We start from the raw sequence: 17750 nt of genomic DNA, 5'->3' as shown, positions 1-17750 counted from the left end.
GAAAGGAAAAGGGAGGGCAGAACTCTTCCAGAGTCCCTGATGACTAGCAGCAACAGGACAGCTTCAAACAGCACTATTTTCCCAGCTACATAGTGAATGCAGGTTTCTTAAAAATAAGGTCAAATGATCTGCATGAGGCAGAAGACAAGACAGTCAGTCCTCTATATGGGAGAAGCACTATGCTGTTTTAGGCACCTGCTGCCTCAGGTCTTCATGAATTTGGGCAGAGTAATTGAGCCCTAAGGGAAAGGGAAAAAAAGAGTGCTCCCTGAAAAACAGCAGCAATCAAAAAGCACTGTGGTAAAATACTACAGTAAGATAGTCTCATATATCAAGTATTGATCCAGCTCCTGTAAACACATGAAGTTCATGGAAGTCAATTTTCCCATTAATCCTACATTCATGCCTTAACAGAACTAGCCCATATTTTATATTCATTTTCATTCTTGCTGCAATAGCAAAATACTTTCAGCTCAAAAATCAGTCTTGCCTTTAAATGTAAGAGGATTCTAAAAGCATGTCCTGAAATATTTCACTCATCTCCTCTCTCTCCTCCTTTCCTCCCTTCCAAAATGCTACTGAAATGCTATTAAAAAAGTTATATCCTAGAACTCATCTTCTCTCCTGTTAAGCTGCATTCTGCTTGCAAATAGGAATGATTGGTGCAGCAGTCAAAAATACCCAATTTATGAAGCTTTGTGTCCTCTCCCATTTTGCTTCTCCTTGTTCTCTCACCTTAGAAAAACAATTTTATTTCTAGAGAAGCCTAATACATACACAGAGCACTAGAGAACACAGTCTTCTGTAAAAAAGGATTTACAATGAAGTATTCATTTACTGTACAGTTTCATTTGGGACTGATTGTAATTAAGACAAATGGCAAAACAAAATGGTTACATTTAGGTCAGCCTCATCACTTATGATGCACACAATCTTTCTCTGAAAGGGGTTAGCGGCACATTCTTTGAGTTTTGAAAACGTCATCTGAAAATGCACAGGTAAGTGGGCTGGGGGGGAGGGCAGGTTAGTTGACAGGAAGTTTTACGCTATCACAGAATGTTAGGGGTTGGAAGGGACCTCGAAAGATCATCTAGTATTGAAGTTCCTTCTCATCACAGCCACAAAATTCAGATATGCACCAAAAATCTGACCGTACCACATTGTTACCATTCAAGTTATACTACAGCAAAAGGATTCATACACACTATGGCTGTACAGCAGACTCATAGCAGGCCTAGATTTAGATCAAAATGCAGCAGAGTAGTAAGAATTTTTCACATCACATAAAAACATGAAGTTCCTTTTGATAGGAAGTAGGCAACACAGTCACAGCTAAGAACTGCTGCACTACAGTTTCGACTATTTTAGTCTTCACTCATAAGCTAATAGGGCACTAGCACAGAGAATCACAGAAAATCTCAAGTTAGAAGACCTCTGGAGGTCACAAAAGACAATTTCAAAGCTAGGTCTGGCTGCTAAGGACCTTATCCACTACAGATTATAATACCTCTAGAAACGGAAATACAATAGCCTCTTTGGGCACCTCACTCCAGTGCTCAGATACACTTCCCATGCAGAATTGTTGCCCTTACACCCAACTTCCCTGCTGCAACTTGTTTCCACTGCCTCTTTTCCTTTCACAGCGCACCTCTGAGAAGGTGGCTTCATCTCTATCATCTATAACAACCACCCACCAGGTAGACAGTGACAGCATTTGGAAACCCCTGGAGCCTGCTCTCCTCCAAATTAAATGAAGCCAGGTCCCTCCACCTCTACTCCTATGTCATGCACTCCAGCCCCCAAGCACCGCACTTTCCCCAGTCTCTCAGTATCTCTCAAACTGAAACCAACCATGGTATAATAGACATGACATCATGAGTGCTAAGTAGACAGAAATAATCTGTTTTCCCCAGCTGATGGCTATGATCTTGCTCACACAGCCTGTATCAATGCACTGGTTATTCTTTCTCAGGTGCAAGAATTTGCTTCAGGGTATTTTAGTGGTTTTGTTTTGAAAAAAAATTTATGGGGTTCTTGTCAGCCCATCCCTCCTACTTGAGGCCCCAGTGAATGGGAACATAATACTGTCTGTTCCTCCACAACCCGATATCATTCACAAACCTGCTGCAGGTGCACTCTGTCCCACTGTTCAGATTCATAACAATGCTAAGCAGTACCAGTCTCAGTCCCAGCCCTTGAGTAACACCAACAGTCCAGTCAGTTTTCTTCCCACCTTTTGGCTCATCTATCTTGTCCACATATCCCCAATTTGACTATCAGAGATTGTGTCAACTGTAATGCATGTGCAAAAAGAAATTATGTCCATCTCATTCATTTTAATGATCATTGACTTATGTGCATTCTTAGCCTATTCACGTTTCTCCAAATGATAAGGTTTTCCTGTCCTTTCAGTCACTAAACACCATCATGCGACTTTGTTGCACTTTGAGCTCTGTAAGTCTTCATTAGCCATACATTAACCTTACCATACACTCAAGTCATGTTTCATCCCACCCCTGCACATACGCTGCCTCATGAAATCACAAGATACCAGTTCTTTTACAGTTATTTTCAACACGAACGAGGTGTGGGTGTTTGGAGGTGGGGTGGTTACCATTTACACTTCTCTGTTGTTTTCTAAAATGCTAAATCCTAAATTCAAGAGATCCTGACCATTAGATACAATTTACTAAATCTCCTGTTTCAAAAAAGCCATTTTTTTCCACCACTGCACTTTTAGCTTTACTGTTTTTCAGTAGATAAGTCATTAGTTCCAAAGTTCCCTTTAATTACAGCCTCCTTATTTCTATAAGGCTTTATATGGTAGATCCAGATCTAATTAGAATGTCCCTTATATGACTAGAACAATATCGAGCAGTCCAGACTTAACTTCCTCATCTAAAAGAAAGAAACTGCATAATTTAGCAACGCTTTTGATGACAGAGGCACTGCTACATTTTCCAAGCAACAACTACCTTAATACAGTAGCCTATTTCAGGACATACTTCCAAAATTAACTTCTGTTCTCACTTCTACTGCCCAATAAATATGTAAGTCACTGCTATAATGCCTCCTCTTCATCCACACTTGATTATCTATATTTCATACCCAAATGCGATCAAGTGCCAATGATGTATTTTCTAAATCAATTTGAAGTCATGTAAACATTTGAAAATTTATCTTTGTTGAATCCATTGGAACCAGGATTAGCCTACCCATTTCTCAACATTACCTTTCATGCTTTTATTGCCCCACTCCCCATGACCTTAACATTTTTTCAAAATTCAATAGGAACAGAGCCTTTGCTGCTACTCTCAAAATTCAACATAATGTAAATGTCCTCTGGAATGCAAATCACCAGTATCACAACAAAAGAGGATTCTGGCTGACCCCAGCACTGTGCTTTTAACTTCCTGTGGTTTTACAAACGTAACACTAGCCACTATTAAAAAAAAAAAAAACACCACCAACCACAAAACCCCAAAAACCACATAGTAGAAAATGAGGGAATTGCATTTTAAGTTATGTATTCATGAGAAAGAACCACAAGAAATATGTTTCTGATCCATCATTTCTCTTCACAGCTGAGGAAGTCAGGAACTCACTTAAGTTACCACTTATCACTTCAAGAGTGAAGACTCATTGAATCAGGTTTGAGATTTCAAGTATTTTATATGAAGGGGGTCAAATATTTATTTATTTTTAAAGAAGGTCCTCCTCAAGAAGTCATCACAAAAGAAATGAGAAAATACCCTCTCAGCTACTAGCTGTGCTCCTCAGTCTGTTCTCGAGTCAATGAATGCTAGCAATGTGTTTTGAAAACGCCACAGTCCTGTTCCACAAGCAGCATACATATTTCAAGGTAATCATTTACCTGTCTGACAGAGACACACTATTCTTTCACTTCTGTCAGGGAAGTAAGAGAAAGCTTCCCAATTTTCTATTTCATTTTCATAAGTAATATTGTAGTTCTGGTTTCTCAGAAGAGATCTATTGATTTGTACCTTAACATGATTTTTTCTGTTCCATATAAAATTCTAAATTCATTCTTACCTGAGCTACCTGGATATACCTAATAAAAGACACTCCTTAAGGAACAATCACATATGAGCAAGAACACAGAGCAGCTGACAGCCCCTACAAAACATTGTTCTGGTTATTCGCTTTGAGTGTCAAAATGTCACAAAAGTGTTATGAAACAAAGGTGCTAAAAATGATAAAGCAAACTTATTACACATTGTCCTGACAACACAATGCTAAGGGTACACATTTTGCCCCGGTGTGCCACTATTTTCAATGTAAAAGAATCATATAGCAATACTAGTGAAGAGTTACATTTGGCAAAACTCACCTTGGTGTGAAGAAACTAGTGAAAGAAAAAGCAGCGAAAGAAGAAATATCCTAAACCTTGGATTTCCTGGTTTTCAGCAGTGCTGTAATGTCAAAGTGTTTATTTTTGTTTCAATTTTTAAGAAATTTGCAAAAAGAAGATTACAAATGCTGAGCATCGCTATCACATGAAGATGCTAATAAGAGGAACAATTACAACTTTCCCCGGTACAGTTCAATAATAAAGCCTTGTTTATTCTTTTATAAACAGTGCAGTTTAAAACAGACAAATGCAACTTCAAGAATTTGTCTTAACTATTTCACTAGCAATTTTTTTTTTTTATATTTCATTGGCATCCTGTTATGCTTCAGAGAAAACTTCACATGAAGCATTTAGATGGTAGTTCACAAAGCAACTAACCTGTACAGAACATGAAAATTCATATACTCTGTAGTAAATAACTTCTCTTTGACAGAACTGAACTGTATTAGTGGAGTCACCGAGTTTGCAAGACATGTACAAACTTGTGAAATTCTGAAGACAGAAGTATACAGACCACTACAATAAATCCTTCCTGACATGCTGTCATAGCTGCTTTTAATTTGTAATCTCCATGCCATTTTCTCATCTAAGTATTAACATTTCCATTACCAGACTCCCATATATCATTGCCTTACATTGACACCTGCTGGAAGTGACTGGGATTGTAAACCATTCCTTTTTTACTGTGTCTTGATTTAACTTTACAATCAGACCAACAATTCTACTTTCAGTAAACTAAGCACAGACATCTGAAAAAACTAAGCTGTGTGACTTTTTAACAAACAGAAAAGCATACAATGTATAATTTTAACACAAAAACTCCCAAAGTTATCACTGCATGGATTCTCAATCAGAACATATGTTTTAATAACAGCCTTTGAGAAGATTTTTTTCACTACTCCTTTAGTAGATAAACTCAACAAATTAAGTATCCAACCATTTACCAGGCTCTCAGGCTAATTAGCAAATAATTACTACAGCAAGAGTCACTGAATAGTTCTTGTGATAAACATTGTTACAAACATGCTTATACACAAAAATGTGACTAAATTTCCCAGTGCTTATGAAAATACAACTAAAAACCATGTCTTTACATTAATGAGACAAGATATGTCTTATTCACAGAAGGAGACAGGGCTGTTTAATGATAGAATTGATAGACGAGAATCACCGAGGCATGCTTGTTGAAATAGATTGTATGTACACAACCTACTCTCGATCACTCTTCATAATGAAGATACACCTCTTAGTACAGCTTTGTAAACAGAAGCACACTGAAACACTCATTTGAAAGCAATGTGATTTTCCCCATCTGCCAGAACTTCCTCTACAGGCTTCACTTACGAACCAGATAGCGTGTTATACAGTTTTCTTACTTCCAAACTGTACTAGAGAGGTGGGATCTCTCTTACTTGATGTCATTTTTATATTTCTCATAATAGAAAACACATTTCAGATTGAAGCAATTATGACGAGTTACGGCGGCTTTGCTTTATCGTCAGAGCAAGACATGGTCCTCCACTTTGATTTTTACACACCTTGTACACAAAACTCAGGCATAGTTTCACCAAAAAAACCCAGGCAGTTTAAAAGTATCACAAGCAGCAAGAATAAAAAAAAAGTTCAAAGGCAGCCAATAGAATTTCTATAAGGTTAGGTCAGTTAACAGCTGAAGACCTCTCCAATTTTATATTTTTCCAAAGTTACGAAGCAGGATCCTTATATTAAAGTCCACAGTATGATCATTCCACACAGGTATCAACACTGCAGCAGTATTAACTCACTTTTTAAACTTTGGAGTTTAAAACTGTTGTGGGGTTTTTTGGGGGGTTGGGGTTTTTTTTTAATTTATTTTTAATCTGTTGAGTGATCAAGCTACTTTAAAAAAATATATTTAAGCTACTTTAAAAAAATATATATTTATTTTTACTAGGTAACTTAGTTCATTACCACAGTATTAAAGTTCTGAACTACTGAAACCATGGAAAAAAAAAGTAAACACAGTCTTAATGGAAGCAGAAATAGTCAGCCACCAAAACAGGTAATAGCAAAAGTACCAGTATGAGTGGTAGCCTATGTCAATATGCTTTTCCTCCGATTTTTCCTTATTTTTTAATCTCTGAAAGAATTCTATAAATACAGGCAGGCAATGTCAAAATTTCATGGCAGCATATTAGTCTGCTGTACTCATTCCCAACTAAAAGTTTCATAAACCTCAAAAGCAAAAACACTGGGCATGGAAGAACATAGTTATTCTATATAATGGGTACCCAGGAGTTAAATTATGGCATTTACCAAGAATTAAACAACTCCTGTGGAAAAGGAGATGTGGAAGTATTTTATAAAAGGTCGTTAACATTAACAGTTTGCTCCCAGACACTTAAATGGTTGGCAAGAGAGCACTTTTAAAAAAACATGTCATTGACAAGCACAGGGTTTTTTTCATTTTGCATTCTTTAACAACAACACACACGAGAGCATGGCAGGCTTTAAAAACACACTAGATAGCCTAGATACTTTTGACACCCATCCCATTCTCATTTTCTTCTCTTTTTATCTTGGAAAGACAGAGTTAGAATTAGACATTCTGAAGATTTAGGGCTTACATTTCTTACCTTACAAAGCTTCTGGTAACGGGGAGAAGAAACTGCCATCCTCTGCAAACGATGCAACAACACCACAACTTTCTGCAGAGACGTTCTCACCACAGCCATCATTTTAAGTTTGCCACACTTCTGAAGACACCTCAGAATTTGCATTATAAATGAAGAGCAACTATCATTTCCTCCCGGTCACTGGACAATGATTTGCCAGCTTTCTGAGCATGCTCTCTTCCAGGATTGCTTTTGCGAGCCACAGGCTTTATACGTTGCAAAGGCAAAGGAGGCTGATATAGCATAAGTTTCTCTCACAAAATAACCCCACAAAACAAATGCAAAAAAAATAACAGCCTTCACGGATTCTTCTAACCGGTACTGCTCAGCTCTGCTTGTGCAGAGGGTAAATGAAGTTGTTGAGCAGCCGAGTGTCTGCCACTGTTCAGGAGCTCACTAAATAGCCAGGAAAGGTTATTAATTTAAGCCCAAGAGCTGCAGGAACAAAAAAGGATTTCCTTCAGGAAGACAGCTCCAGTGTATCACAACAGTTGTTGTCCCCTAGTAGCTGCTTTCTATCAGCAGACTGAGCGTTTGCTCCCTCACTCTGGGAAAGGATGCTCTCGCTCTCAGACTGAACGCAGCTCTGGCAGAGCTGTAGAGTGAGTGAATAACAGACTGTGTTATAAATCTTGAGAGAGGAGCAGAGGGATACCTGCCCTAATTATATCAGCCATACATTAAAGGCTAATAAATCACACAGGCGCGTCTCAAAACTAGATTACCCAACACAAAAGGAAAAACTGCAGGGGGTAAACCTCTGCTATGAAAACTGTCTTAAAGCTAATTTAGTCAAAGGGATCTCAAAGGATTCTCACTTGCGCCAGAAAGTAGGAATGTTTTTCAGGAGCCGTTTCCAATTAAAATCTTTTCCTGAATGACTTATTAAGACAAGAAAGAATAGGGTTTTGACAAATTAAAAGCATACAGTTGTGCCATTTCTCCTTTTTCTATTCATCCTTGAATCCAAAGAGCTCACATAATTTTGACGTTTTTCCCATGACAAAGCAGAATTATTTAAGCCATCTAAGCATGGCAGTAGGACATTCAAGAGCATGGAAGTGTTTTGCTACCAGTGAGGCACTCCCAATGCAATACAGCCAACACACCCCTAGGTGCAGCAGTACTGCAGTGTAACCAGACACAGCTATTTCTTGTTACTTCCAAAGGTGCTACGATGAGTCTGCTTAAACCTGTACTAAAGGGGCTGCTGTAGCAAAGGTTCAGGGAGACCATTATTGCCCCAGTAGGTGGGAGACACCATCACAAGTAATTTTGAATGTGCATATTGCCACATGGACAGGTACGTACACATTTCAAGCACATCAATCGGTACAGTATGGAGGCACCAACTACAGGTAGCATGACAAGTTCATACAACCCTAGATAATGCATGGCTTAGATGCCCGTGCATTATACACTGCTTTGCCTCTTAAGCACTTTCCATCTGATGAGACGACTACCAAGTGCAGATTCTTCATACATGACATTTAAAAACTCTTCCCAACCAATTCTGCTAACACATTCTTTTCATCCTTATTTTCAGAACTTGATCAATGTTTCTGCCAGTCCTCAGGTAAACCCCTTTTAACCGTTCTGTTCCTGACCTGTCCAGCACAAACGACAACATCACTTTGAGGAAACAGAGCCTTCATTCCACTCTGTATAGAGAAATCTTACCACCTGTATTCTCCACCTTGCCAGACTCACCTTCTTTCCTCACCTTCACCACTCATTTGAACCATTCCCCTGTACTCCATTGCTCCTGGCTTATATCAACTCTTCTTTCCCACCACAAGTCCATTCCCTTTAACCTACCAGCTCTAGCCTACCATCATTAGCTGACATGCTGTTAACAAACATCTTTTGAGCAAACCTATGAAGCAGTGAAAGTCCCAAAACACTAAGGCATTCAGAAATGACTGTGCAAGAGCTCAAACCTCCTATAAGACAGAACCCACAGTCCACACCTGCCATCTGCTTTCAGTTCTGCTTTTCTCCTTCCCAGCTAATGTACAAGTTTGAATCAAGCAGCAAGACAAACAAACAGCCCACCACTAGTCATGTTGATTTTAATTTACAATAAAACAAAACTTTCAAAGTATTTTGAACACTTTTACCTCTGTAGGCACAGGACTTCACACACATCGACCCGGCATTCCTTCTTACTATTTCCTAGCTCATTTTCTGAATCTTGCTTCAAATTAGGTTTTAACCTCTTTCAGGTGGCTGCTAAACATTTTGCAACACAGACCAAAATGTTTCAGCACTAACCTGAAAGGAAAGTCTTCACAATGTTTAGATAGCATGAGAATGAATCAAAAAGACCAATGATATAGTTGTGAATTTCTTCCTTTCCAAAAGGAAATCATTACTGGACTCAAAGTTTGCATTATTTACATAGCACTGTTGCTAGCCTCAGATGTCAAATGGAAGGCAAAACAAGGCTTGAACAGTGCCCACATCTGATTCTGTAGAGTGGCTTGAGCTACAGCCAAACAAGTTAGCCCCAAAATGTAATGGAGGATAGTCCTCCCATTCACACACAGAGATGCCAGTTTAACAGATGATCCTATTTTGAAAATACATGACTTATAACAATAACAACAGATTCATCATGTTTTGCCTATGTTCAGGACATATTTCACCTAGAATTTATCACACCTTAAACTCATAGTAAAGTTTTAATCAATGCACAGGCCTTGGGGACGGAGCCATCTTCACACAGAGTGGAGAAAGTCAAAAGCCCTGCATTCTTCTTAAAACCATTTAGAAAAAATACTTCTTCACATATTCAACACAGCACAAAGAACATTGTTATTTTATACCACTCAACAGGGGAAGAACAGGAAATGGTCTTTGTTTAATCAGATGTTAAGCTTAAAAATAAGCAAAGAAATGGGCTTGATTTCTCAAGGTACAGCAAGATGTTAGAGCTTCACTTTGTTTTCAGAAGTCCGTTTCCACAAATATTTGAAAAGAGAAATGTTGATTTTGGAGTGTTTGCCAGGGTCATGATATGAATGTCACAGTTATATTTAAAGTGAGATTGCAAGATACTAGTGACGAAGTCCATTTTGGAAGACACTATGCTATGACAGTCTTTGGCATGCTCTACTTAACTTCCTTTGGTAGCTGAAAAAAGCTCACACTATTATGTAAAGCCATGAGTAAGTTAAGCAATTATGCTTCATGTGCACAGTGTGTAGAAGCATACTGTCACAGAAAGAGATGAAGAAAATCAGGTAATGGGATGCTGAACAAGCAGAGGCCATGCCCAAGCACCTACATCTGCCTTCTCAATAGTTACAAGCCAGGACAATGGGCACAGTCAAGAGCTGGCTATAGACCTTCTCAAACAGCAGACAGTCTTGTCAGGCAGTTCTTCCTTCACACAGCATAACTCTGGCCCTTTTAATGAGACTGCAGCACAATGAAAAAGGGCGAACAATTTTCCATTGTTCCATTGTTTCCATTTTCCATTGAAGCACCAAGGTGCTTCACAGCTGCATAGAGGCAACAAGCAAACTGTAAAATAACAGCTTTATCTTGGTGTGATTGACCACACAGAATGCAACGAAATGCAGAAATAAGTCTATTTACACACAGTAGTGCCTCATGCTGTTAACTTCCTGTGGCCCCGTTTTATCTCTTCCACCTCTACTACACTAGTTTTTGGGGGGTGTTGCCGATAGAAATAATAACATTAACTTCAAGGTGTTGCCACTACCGACTCCGTATTTCACAAGGAGCCACATCTTTACAGATGGGTTACCTGACTGACCAGAATCATATAAACATTGACAAGTGACATGCAATCTTCAACATGCACAAGTTTCCACAACATACTGTTCTCTTCCTTATGATTACAGTAAGCAGCTTGCTATCAGATACTTTAAACTATCTTGTTTGATTTAAATTCAACGTAGATATATTCAGATTAAGAGCACTACTGAAAGCAGCACTTTTTTTAATTATAAGCTGTTCAAACCCCATGAACTTAGACCACAGATTACATTATTCCAAACCCAGAGTGCAGGATTTAATAACTGATCTAGCCACCCAGTTCTATGTATATCAAAATAACTGTGCTAAATGAGGCAATCTAATTGTATGAAAAAATACATTAAAACATTCAGGAGAAAGATGACACATGAACAGCGTTCCCATCAGGTTAACAGGACAAAGGAAATTCATGTATCTCAAACACAAACCCCTTTTAGCCAGTGATCAACCTTTTGCTGCCACAGATCCAAAGATATTACATTTTTAAAGGAGCTGTCAGTTCTCCATGCCCTTTCCTCCTGTCTTCCCTCAATACACTCTACCCTTAACACAGACTGAACCCAGCTCCTCTCTCTCCCTCCTGTCTCCTCAAAGGAGATGTATGGGATATGCAAAGGCAGGAACAGCCAGATGTGGTACTCTGCTAGTCCATGCTTCTTAGACAGGGAAAAGATTCTATCTTTTAGACAAGACAGGGTGTCCACATATTAAAAAGGACTTAAAGTTGTGTCAGTTATTTCTCAGGTTTCCAGTCTGTGACCTGTACAAGAAGCAAGGTCAGCTGGGGAGCTGCTGGGCAGCAGGAGAGGGAGAAGAGGTGATCCAAGCACCACAACTCCTTGGATTGCTGGAAAAGCAGGAGGAAGGTGGCAGGCAGGTATAGGAGACAGTGTAGAGCCCAGGAAGGCTTTACTTAGAGGGAAGTAGATTAAGTTGTTTGATTGGACAATCACACAACATGACTTGGTTTAATCATGTATACACTTCCTGAATAGTGATCTTCCAAGGATATTTAAGAGCCCTCAGTGCCACAGACATCCACAAAATACGTATTTCAAACCTTAGGAAGAAAAATCTGCTTCCTTCACACACCTGACTTCTAAAATATTGGGGTTTTTAAACACCTTCCAATAGGCAGCAGATTTCCCCACTCAAGTAGACAGATTTCCTTTATAACATTTGCCATTGAGAAAAAGCATGAATAACAGAAGTATTATCCAGTTTCTCACCTGCATCTGCTTTCTGAGTTCCCTGATGCAGGCACTGTCCTGAGCAGTGTTCTCACGCTGCGATGCATCTGCTAGAACATTAACTGTTGTCTCTGCCTCTTGAAGCCACTTGAGGAAGCTCTCCAGGTCCTTGTGTGAGGCCTGTATAGTCTTCAACTCTGTCTCCAAGAAATTCTGCCTATCAACAGCTCTGAAAACAAGACAAGTGTCAGAATATTCCCCCATAAAATACAGCATTACGTAAATCATAATGAAACTACTAAAAGGAAGTCTGAAAGTTATCTCTATTAAGAAACTGTACATCTGTTACAGTTTGTTTTATCTTTATTTATCTCACTGTTTCTCTGGTTATTTTATCTATAGCTACCCACAGATGTTCTGAACTATATGTGTCACAGGCCTTTTGAAAAAGGCATGTGAAAGAAGCAAAGCTATTAATTAAAAACCTAGCTTTTCCTTTGAGTATTACCATCATGGACTTATGTTACCCCAAATGGTAGAAGTGTTATTCCCCTGTGTGACAAGTATGAATCCTTTTCCTCGTTAACAAAAATCATACAGAGTAGAAGCACTGACAGTTTGCGGGGGTTTTTTATATCACAGAATCATATCATAGAATGGTTTGGGTTGGAAGGGACCCTCAAAGATCACCTAGTTCCAACCCCCCAGGCATGGCAGAGAAACCTCCCACTAGACCAGGTTGCTCAAGGCTCCATCCAACCTGGCCTTGAACACTGCTAGGGATGGAGCATCCACAGCTTCCTCAGGCAACCTGGTCCAGTGTCTCGCCACTCAGAGTGAAGAACTTCTTCCTTATATCTAGTCTAAACCTGTCCTCTCCCAGCTTCCAACCATTATTCCTCATCCTATCACTGCAGGCCCTTGTAAAACGTCCCTCCCCAGCCTTCTTGTAGGCCCCCTTCAGGTACGGGAAGGCTGGTATAACTTGTAAGAGTTATAGTGCTGAGGGATGAAAAGTCAAATACCTGGTTCTCTCTGCTAAAAGAGAATACTTTTGACACTACCACTCAAACAGAATAATACACTGCCATCATACCAGCCAAGCCATGCTCAACGTGCTTAAATGTATAAAAAAAGGCTAGCATAATATAGTCCAAATTTTCAACCAATCCAAAAGATCTCTGGTTGGAATAAATCTGGTTGGAATAAACACAAAAGTTTTTGTTTGTAAGAGGATTTTTTTTTTTTTTTTTAAGATGTAAGGAAGTCATTTAGAATCTTTGGATTATATTGTTGGTAAGCAACTTCAAAATATTTCCTAGAAAAAAGGCCACATTATACTTCTGCATAATAGAAGTTTCCTTGTCATTGAAATGAAACTCAGATGGGAAACTGTTACAGTCAGCAATTTTAAAAGCTCTGATTAAGAACGTTAATTAAAGCATAACAAGCTAAATTTCATCCATTTGAGGCTGCAGTATCCCTTTTCCCAAAATCAGGACAAAAGAAACAAGCTGTCCCACACTAGCACACTGTACAGAAATCCCTAATAGGGCTACCAACTAGAACGCTGCTGCTAAATAAGTAGAAAGTTCAATTTTATTTTCACATCAAGCATTAACCATATTGTAAAGACTTCAGGAGTAACGTGGTATTTAATTTCAAGTAAAACAAGGCCAAAACACTCAGCTTTTTGATATTTTCACATGAATTGAACATGTTTCTCTGGACAAGCCCATAAAACTTTCATGTCTTCTGCCTCCTCCTATTCTACTTAGGCTTTCTTTCCTCCTTGCCATGCTGTGGCAACAGTACTGTCAGCAGTATTGGGGAAAAACTGTGTAGAATCACAAATTTCAAAAGTAGTTAGAACATTCCCTTTAGTAAAGAAGCTGCAGGTGTTCAATGCAATTCAGGATGACATTTCAAAGCAGGTATTCTGGATTACTAGCACATCAGAAGAGACAGATGCAAAGAAAAGCTGTTTTCCTTCAAGGGCACTAAGAAAATCTCATGCAACCCAAATTCTGCCAGGCTTACATTCCTAAGTATTAGCATAACCAACTGAATTTTCTAGAGACTACCTGCAAAAAAGATAGTGTTGCAACCCCCACTTCAGGAGCTTAGGTCTTATGTCACTTGTTAATAATGGCTTTATCCAAAATAAGACCGTGTGAATCATTCCTGACTTCATGCTTGCCCAAGTTTTGGCTACTGGTAAATGACCAGCAGGGCAAGAAGCCTTTGCTCTTGCTTCTCACTTGAAACTCTGGAATGCTTCACCCACTCTTGACAAAAAAATAATAAATAGCACGTTAGGGATTACAAACAGTTTGATAGATACTGCCTAGAAAAGATAACAAGCACCAGCTCAAAAATTAGATCACACCAAGTAACTGTGAGAAAAATGTAAAGTAAAAGCAGTTGTGAGCTCTGACTTCAAAACCCTTTCCCTCCGCAGGGATTTTCTTCCCTAGCAGGGGGTTAAGGCCAAAGGTGGAAGAATAGGAGCGACAACAGGAAGAACAGACTGGTAATAAAGGTGACCTTCAAAGAAAAAGAAAAGCCCTAAAGGATGAAACACTAAGTGACCCAGATCTCTAAGTCTAAGTACTGATGTACTAGATGGGAATTGAGACAACCTGAACTTTGTGGCTAATAACATTCATTGAAAAATGTCGTCTTCAGTCTAAAGTTTTAATTTCTCAAACTTTCTGCTTGGTTGTAAATAAAGGAAAGAATGAAATTCTATTATAGTCCCACTGCTGTCATATTTGAATTAAAGCTGAAAATCATTCCTTTCACTAAATACATACTCCAGCAGCACAAATTAACAGATTTAGAACTAATGTTATAAAATTACATAGGTGCTTTTAAAGAGGACCTGTATAGCAGTAGCGAGCAACACTTTTACAGAGCAGATGCAAATACTTTCATTTCCTTTCAGTAAAAGCCACAAATATAAACCAGAAAGTGATGGCGAATTCTGTACTGCAGATTAAAAACTATCCCATGCTATTAAAAGATGACTCAGATTTTCAAAGAATTCTAATACAATTAGAACAGCCTCAAAAGACAGAGGGTTCCTTCCAGGATGTAAGAACTAAACGTAAGGAGAACCTGGAGAATCCTTTACAAATGCAGCTAACTTCACTTAACACAGTGATAGTCGAGAAGGTCCATGCAGATTCTATTAGCAAAGACACAACCAAGAAAAAGAAAATTGTAACTCTACTATTGAAGTTTTCATGGCACTGTTCCAGCTTTCTGTTCCATCTAATTATTTTTTCAGATTTAAACTAAAACTCTGCAGTGCATACAAGTGTGTGACCAAAAGAAAGTCAGAAAATAACATCTGAGACAGCAACTATAATCCATTACTGAGGCAGCAAAACCACACAGAATTACAATAGTTTCACTCTGAAGTATAAAAACAGAACATAAACATCCACTGGGCAGAGTATCCACTTTACACAATGTAAAGCTGGGGAGCTTCAATCTCTTCACGCCAATAGTTTTAAAAAGAGCTCCTTCAACTTTGCACGCCATGGCTACAGCCTTCCCAGCAGCGTTCTTGTGGTATTCAGGACTGTGATTCTCCCAGGTGATGTTACTAAGGACCTCCTCCACAACCTCCAAGCATGGAACAAACTGATATTTTAAAGCCTTATACCAAATACAGACCTGCATTTATAGAAGTCATAGGGCTACATGTGTGCTTCATGTACAACCCCTGCATGTCTCAAGATCTGCCACATGAAGTAAGCCTTGTGACTCAAGCTTCACTAGTATTTCTATTTATTGTACTTAAAGCAAGTATAAAAACCTTCATTCCCTTGAAAAGGTGCTTTCACTGCACATTCTCCCCTACTTTGCTGCTCCATGGGGTTATGATGAGCAGCTCCACACTCTGGGTACCCACTGGCTCTCAGAGCTCTCCTTTACATTCTGCCCCTATTTAAAAAACAAAGCAGATACTCATCATCTTCCTAAGGCTGCAGACTGCAAAACAGTAGCCCCAGCGATAATTGAGGAGCTTCAGTTATACACAACAGAATGCAATTGCTTATTATTCCAGACTTTAAGCAGATTCAAAAATAATTAGAGGCTTCCAGGCAGGAGCTTTTCTTTCTGGTCACCTGCTCTGAGTGGTGGGCAGTTCTATGCCAGTTCTAGGCAAAACACTGCGACATCTGAATGCGAATGAGACTTGCACAGAGCTGTAGTCTACTGTTAGTGCTAACCCAACAAGGAGTTGTTTTCCCCTCACCCTCTAATTGCATCTTCATCCCTAGATGTTCATCATGGCATTCAGATGACGTTAATGGCATTTTTGGAAAAATTATTAGTTTACTTTGAGGAAAGAAAGGATGATCTGATAGTGAAAAATGCTGCAGTCCCTAATCTTAATGCAAATGAATGCTCAGGAAGGGCCATTTCAGGAGACGACCTCATCACTATGACCTAGTTCATAAAAAGTAAAAAGTCAAGGAAGTTTTGTCTTATGCCAAAGCCTTTCCCACAGCCTACTGGAAGTTTTCTGAAGAACCATGAAAAGAAGTTGTCCACATCACAGAACAATTATGCCTCAAAACATTTAGAGCTTAACAATTTTTTATTCTCTCTCAAATGATTACACGGAATGAGCCATACAAAGTTCTGCCTATTTGGTCCCTCATCTCTGAATGGACATAACCAGGAAATCAGCTGCCACATCAAAAGTAAAAAGTGACAGAAGTACCATTTTCCTCCAAATAAGGATAAGACAACATTCTACTCTGCTTCCTTCTTTACCTACTTCTTACTGCTTCAAAGTTCTCCTCCTCTTACTCCCCAGGAGAGCTCAAGAAATTCAAAGGCTTTATTACCTAGGATTTTTATTCCCTTAACTGACATCTCCTTACAAAAGCAGTTGCCCCTTTTATGTGCATATATATGCACACATACAGACAGACTTTGGTTGTCATCTCCCCCGCTCCCATATGCATAGGATCAATTTTCTCTTCAGTCCCTCTAACCATACAGCGTATCATCTTTTAAGCTGCAGGCACCGAGACAGACACTATTCTAAATGTTAATTGTCTGTCAAACACTAAAAAGAATTTCTGCAGAAATTTGGCTACCTTGCAGGAAAAAAAGTTATGCATAGGGAAATACCATATTTTTATTAAAATATATTTACAAATATATCTAAATAGAGGGTGAATAGAAAGTAGTAAGTTTCAAGTAAGTCTTGGTTCCTGTAGCACAAGTATTTCCTAGACAGGAGTGCTAGAAGCATGACACACAGGAACCCAAAGCACAGCCCCATTCAGGGAAAGTTTCCGTTAGATGAAAGGTCATAATGAATTAATGCATTGGAAGACCAAGCTGAATACTTACAGCCTTATAGAAAGAAAGCACAGCAAGAAACTACAAATATATAAAGCATACCAGCATCAATGAACGGGAGAGGAACTGTTCAAAGACACTTAGAGAGTAACAGCCACAGGCAAATCTGAGACAAAACATGAGGGAAGGACTTTTTTTTTTTCCTCCTTAAAAAAACCCCACATAAATGGGAAGTCATAGAGAAGGCTTACATGGTGAACTGTTGGAATTTCAACCATCAAAACTCAAACCAGCTTCACCGTAATTCACTAATTATCCACAGAAGCCCTAAATGCTGCAGTAAAGCAGGCAGAGGAAGACTGCTATACACACGTATACATCCGATATAAGTTTAAGACACAGATACATATACAAAAC

The 17750-nt window shown here is 38.9% G+C and overlaps 1 protein-coding gene across 1 annotated transcript in view; it reads right to left on the bottom strand.

The window, feature by feature from the left end:
• Positions 1 to 17750, bottom strand: part of UTRN (utrophin) — a 397724-nt gene that overhangs the window by 205732 nt on the left and 174242 nt on the right. The window contains exon 51 of the mRNA XM_086461077.1: positions 12042 to 12231. Within this exon, the coding sequence (XP_086317203.1) occupies positions 12042 to 12231 (190 nt within the window). The remainder of the gene's footprint in view (positions 1 to 12041; positions 12232 to 17750) is intronic.

The sequence above is a fragment of the Leptosomus discolor genome, chromosome 2 (genome assembly GCF_034619465.1).
Source record: "Leptosomus discolor isolate bLepDis1 chromosome 2, bLepDis1.hap2, whole genome shotgun sequence".
In the NCBI taxonomy this organism is placed as follows: domain Eukaryota; kingdom Metazoa; phylum Chordata; class Aves; order Leptosomiformes; family Leptosomidae; genus Leptosomus; species Leptosomus discolor.
This window is presented reverse-complemented; position numbering and strand designations above follow the sequence as displayed.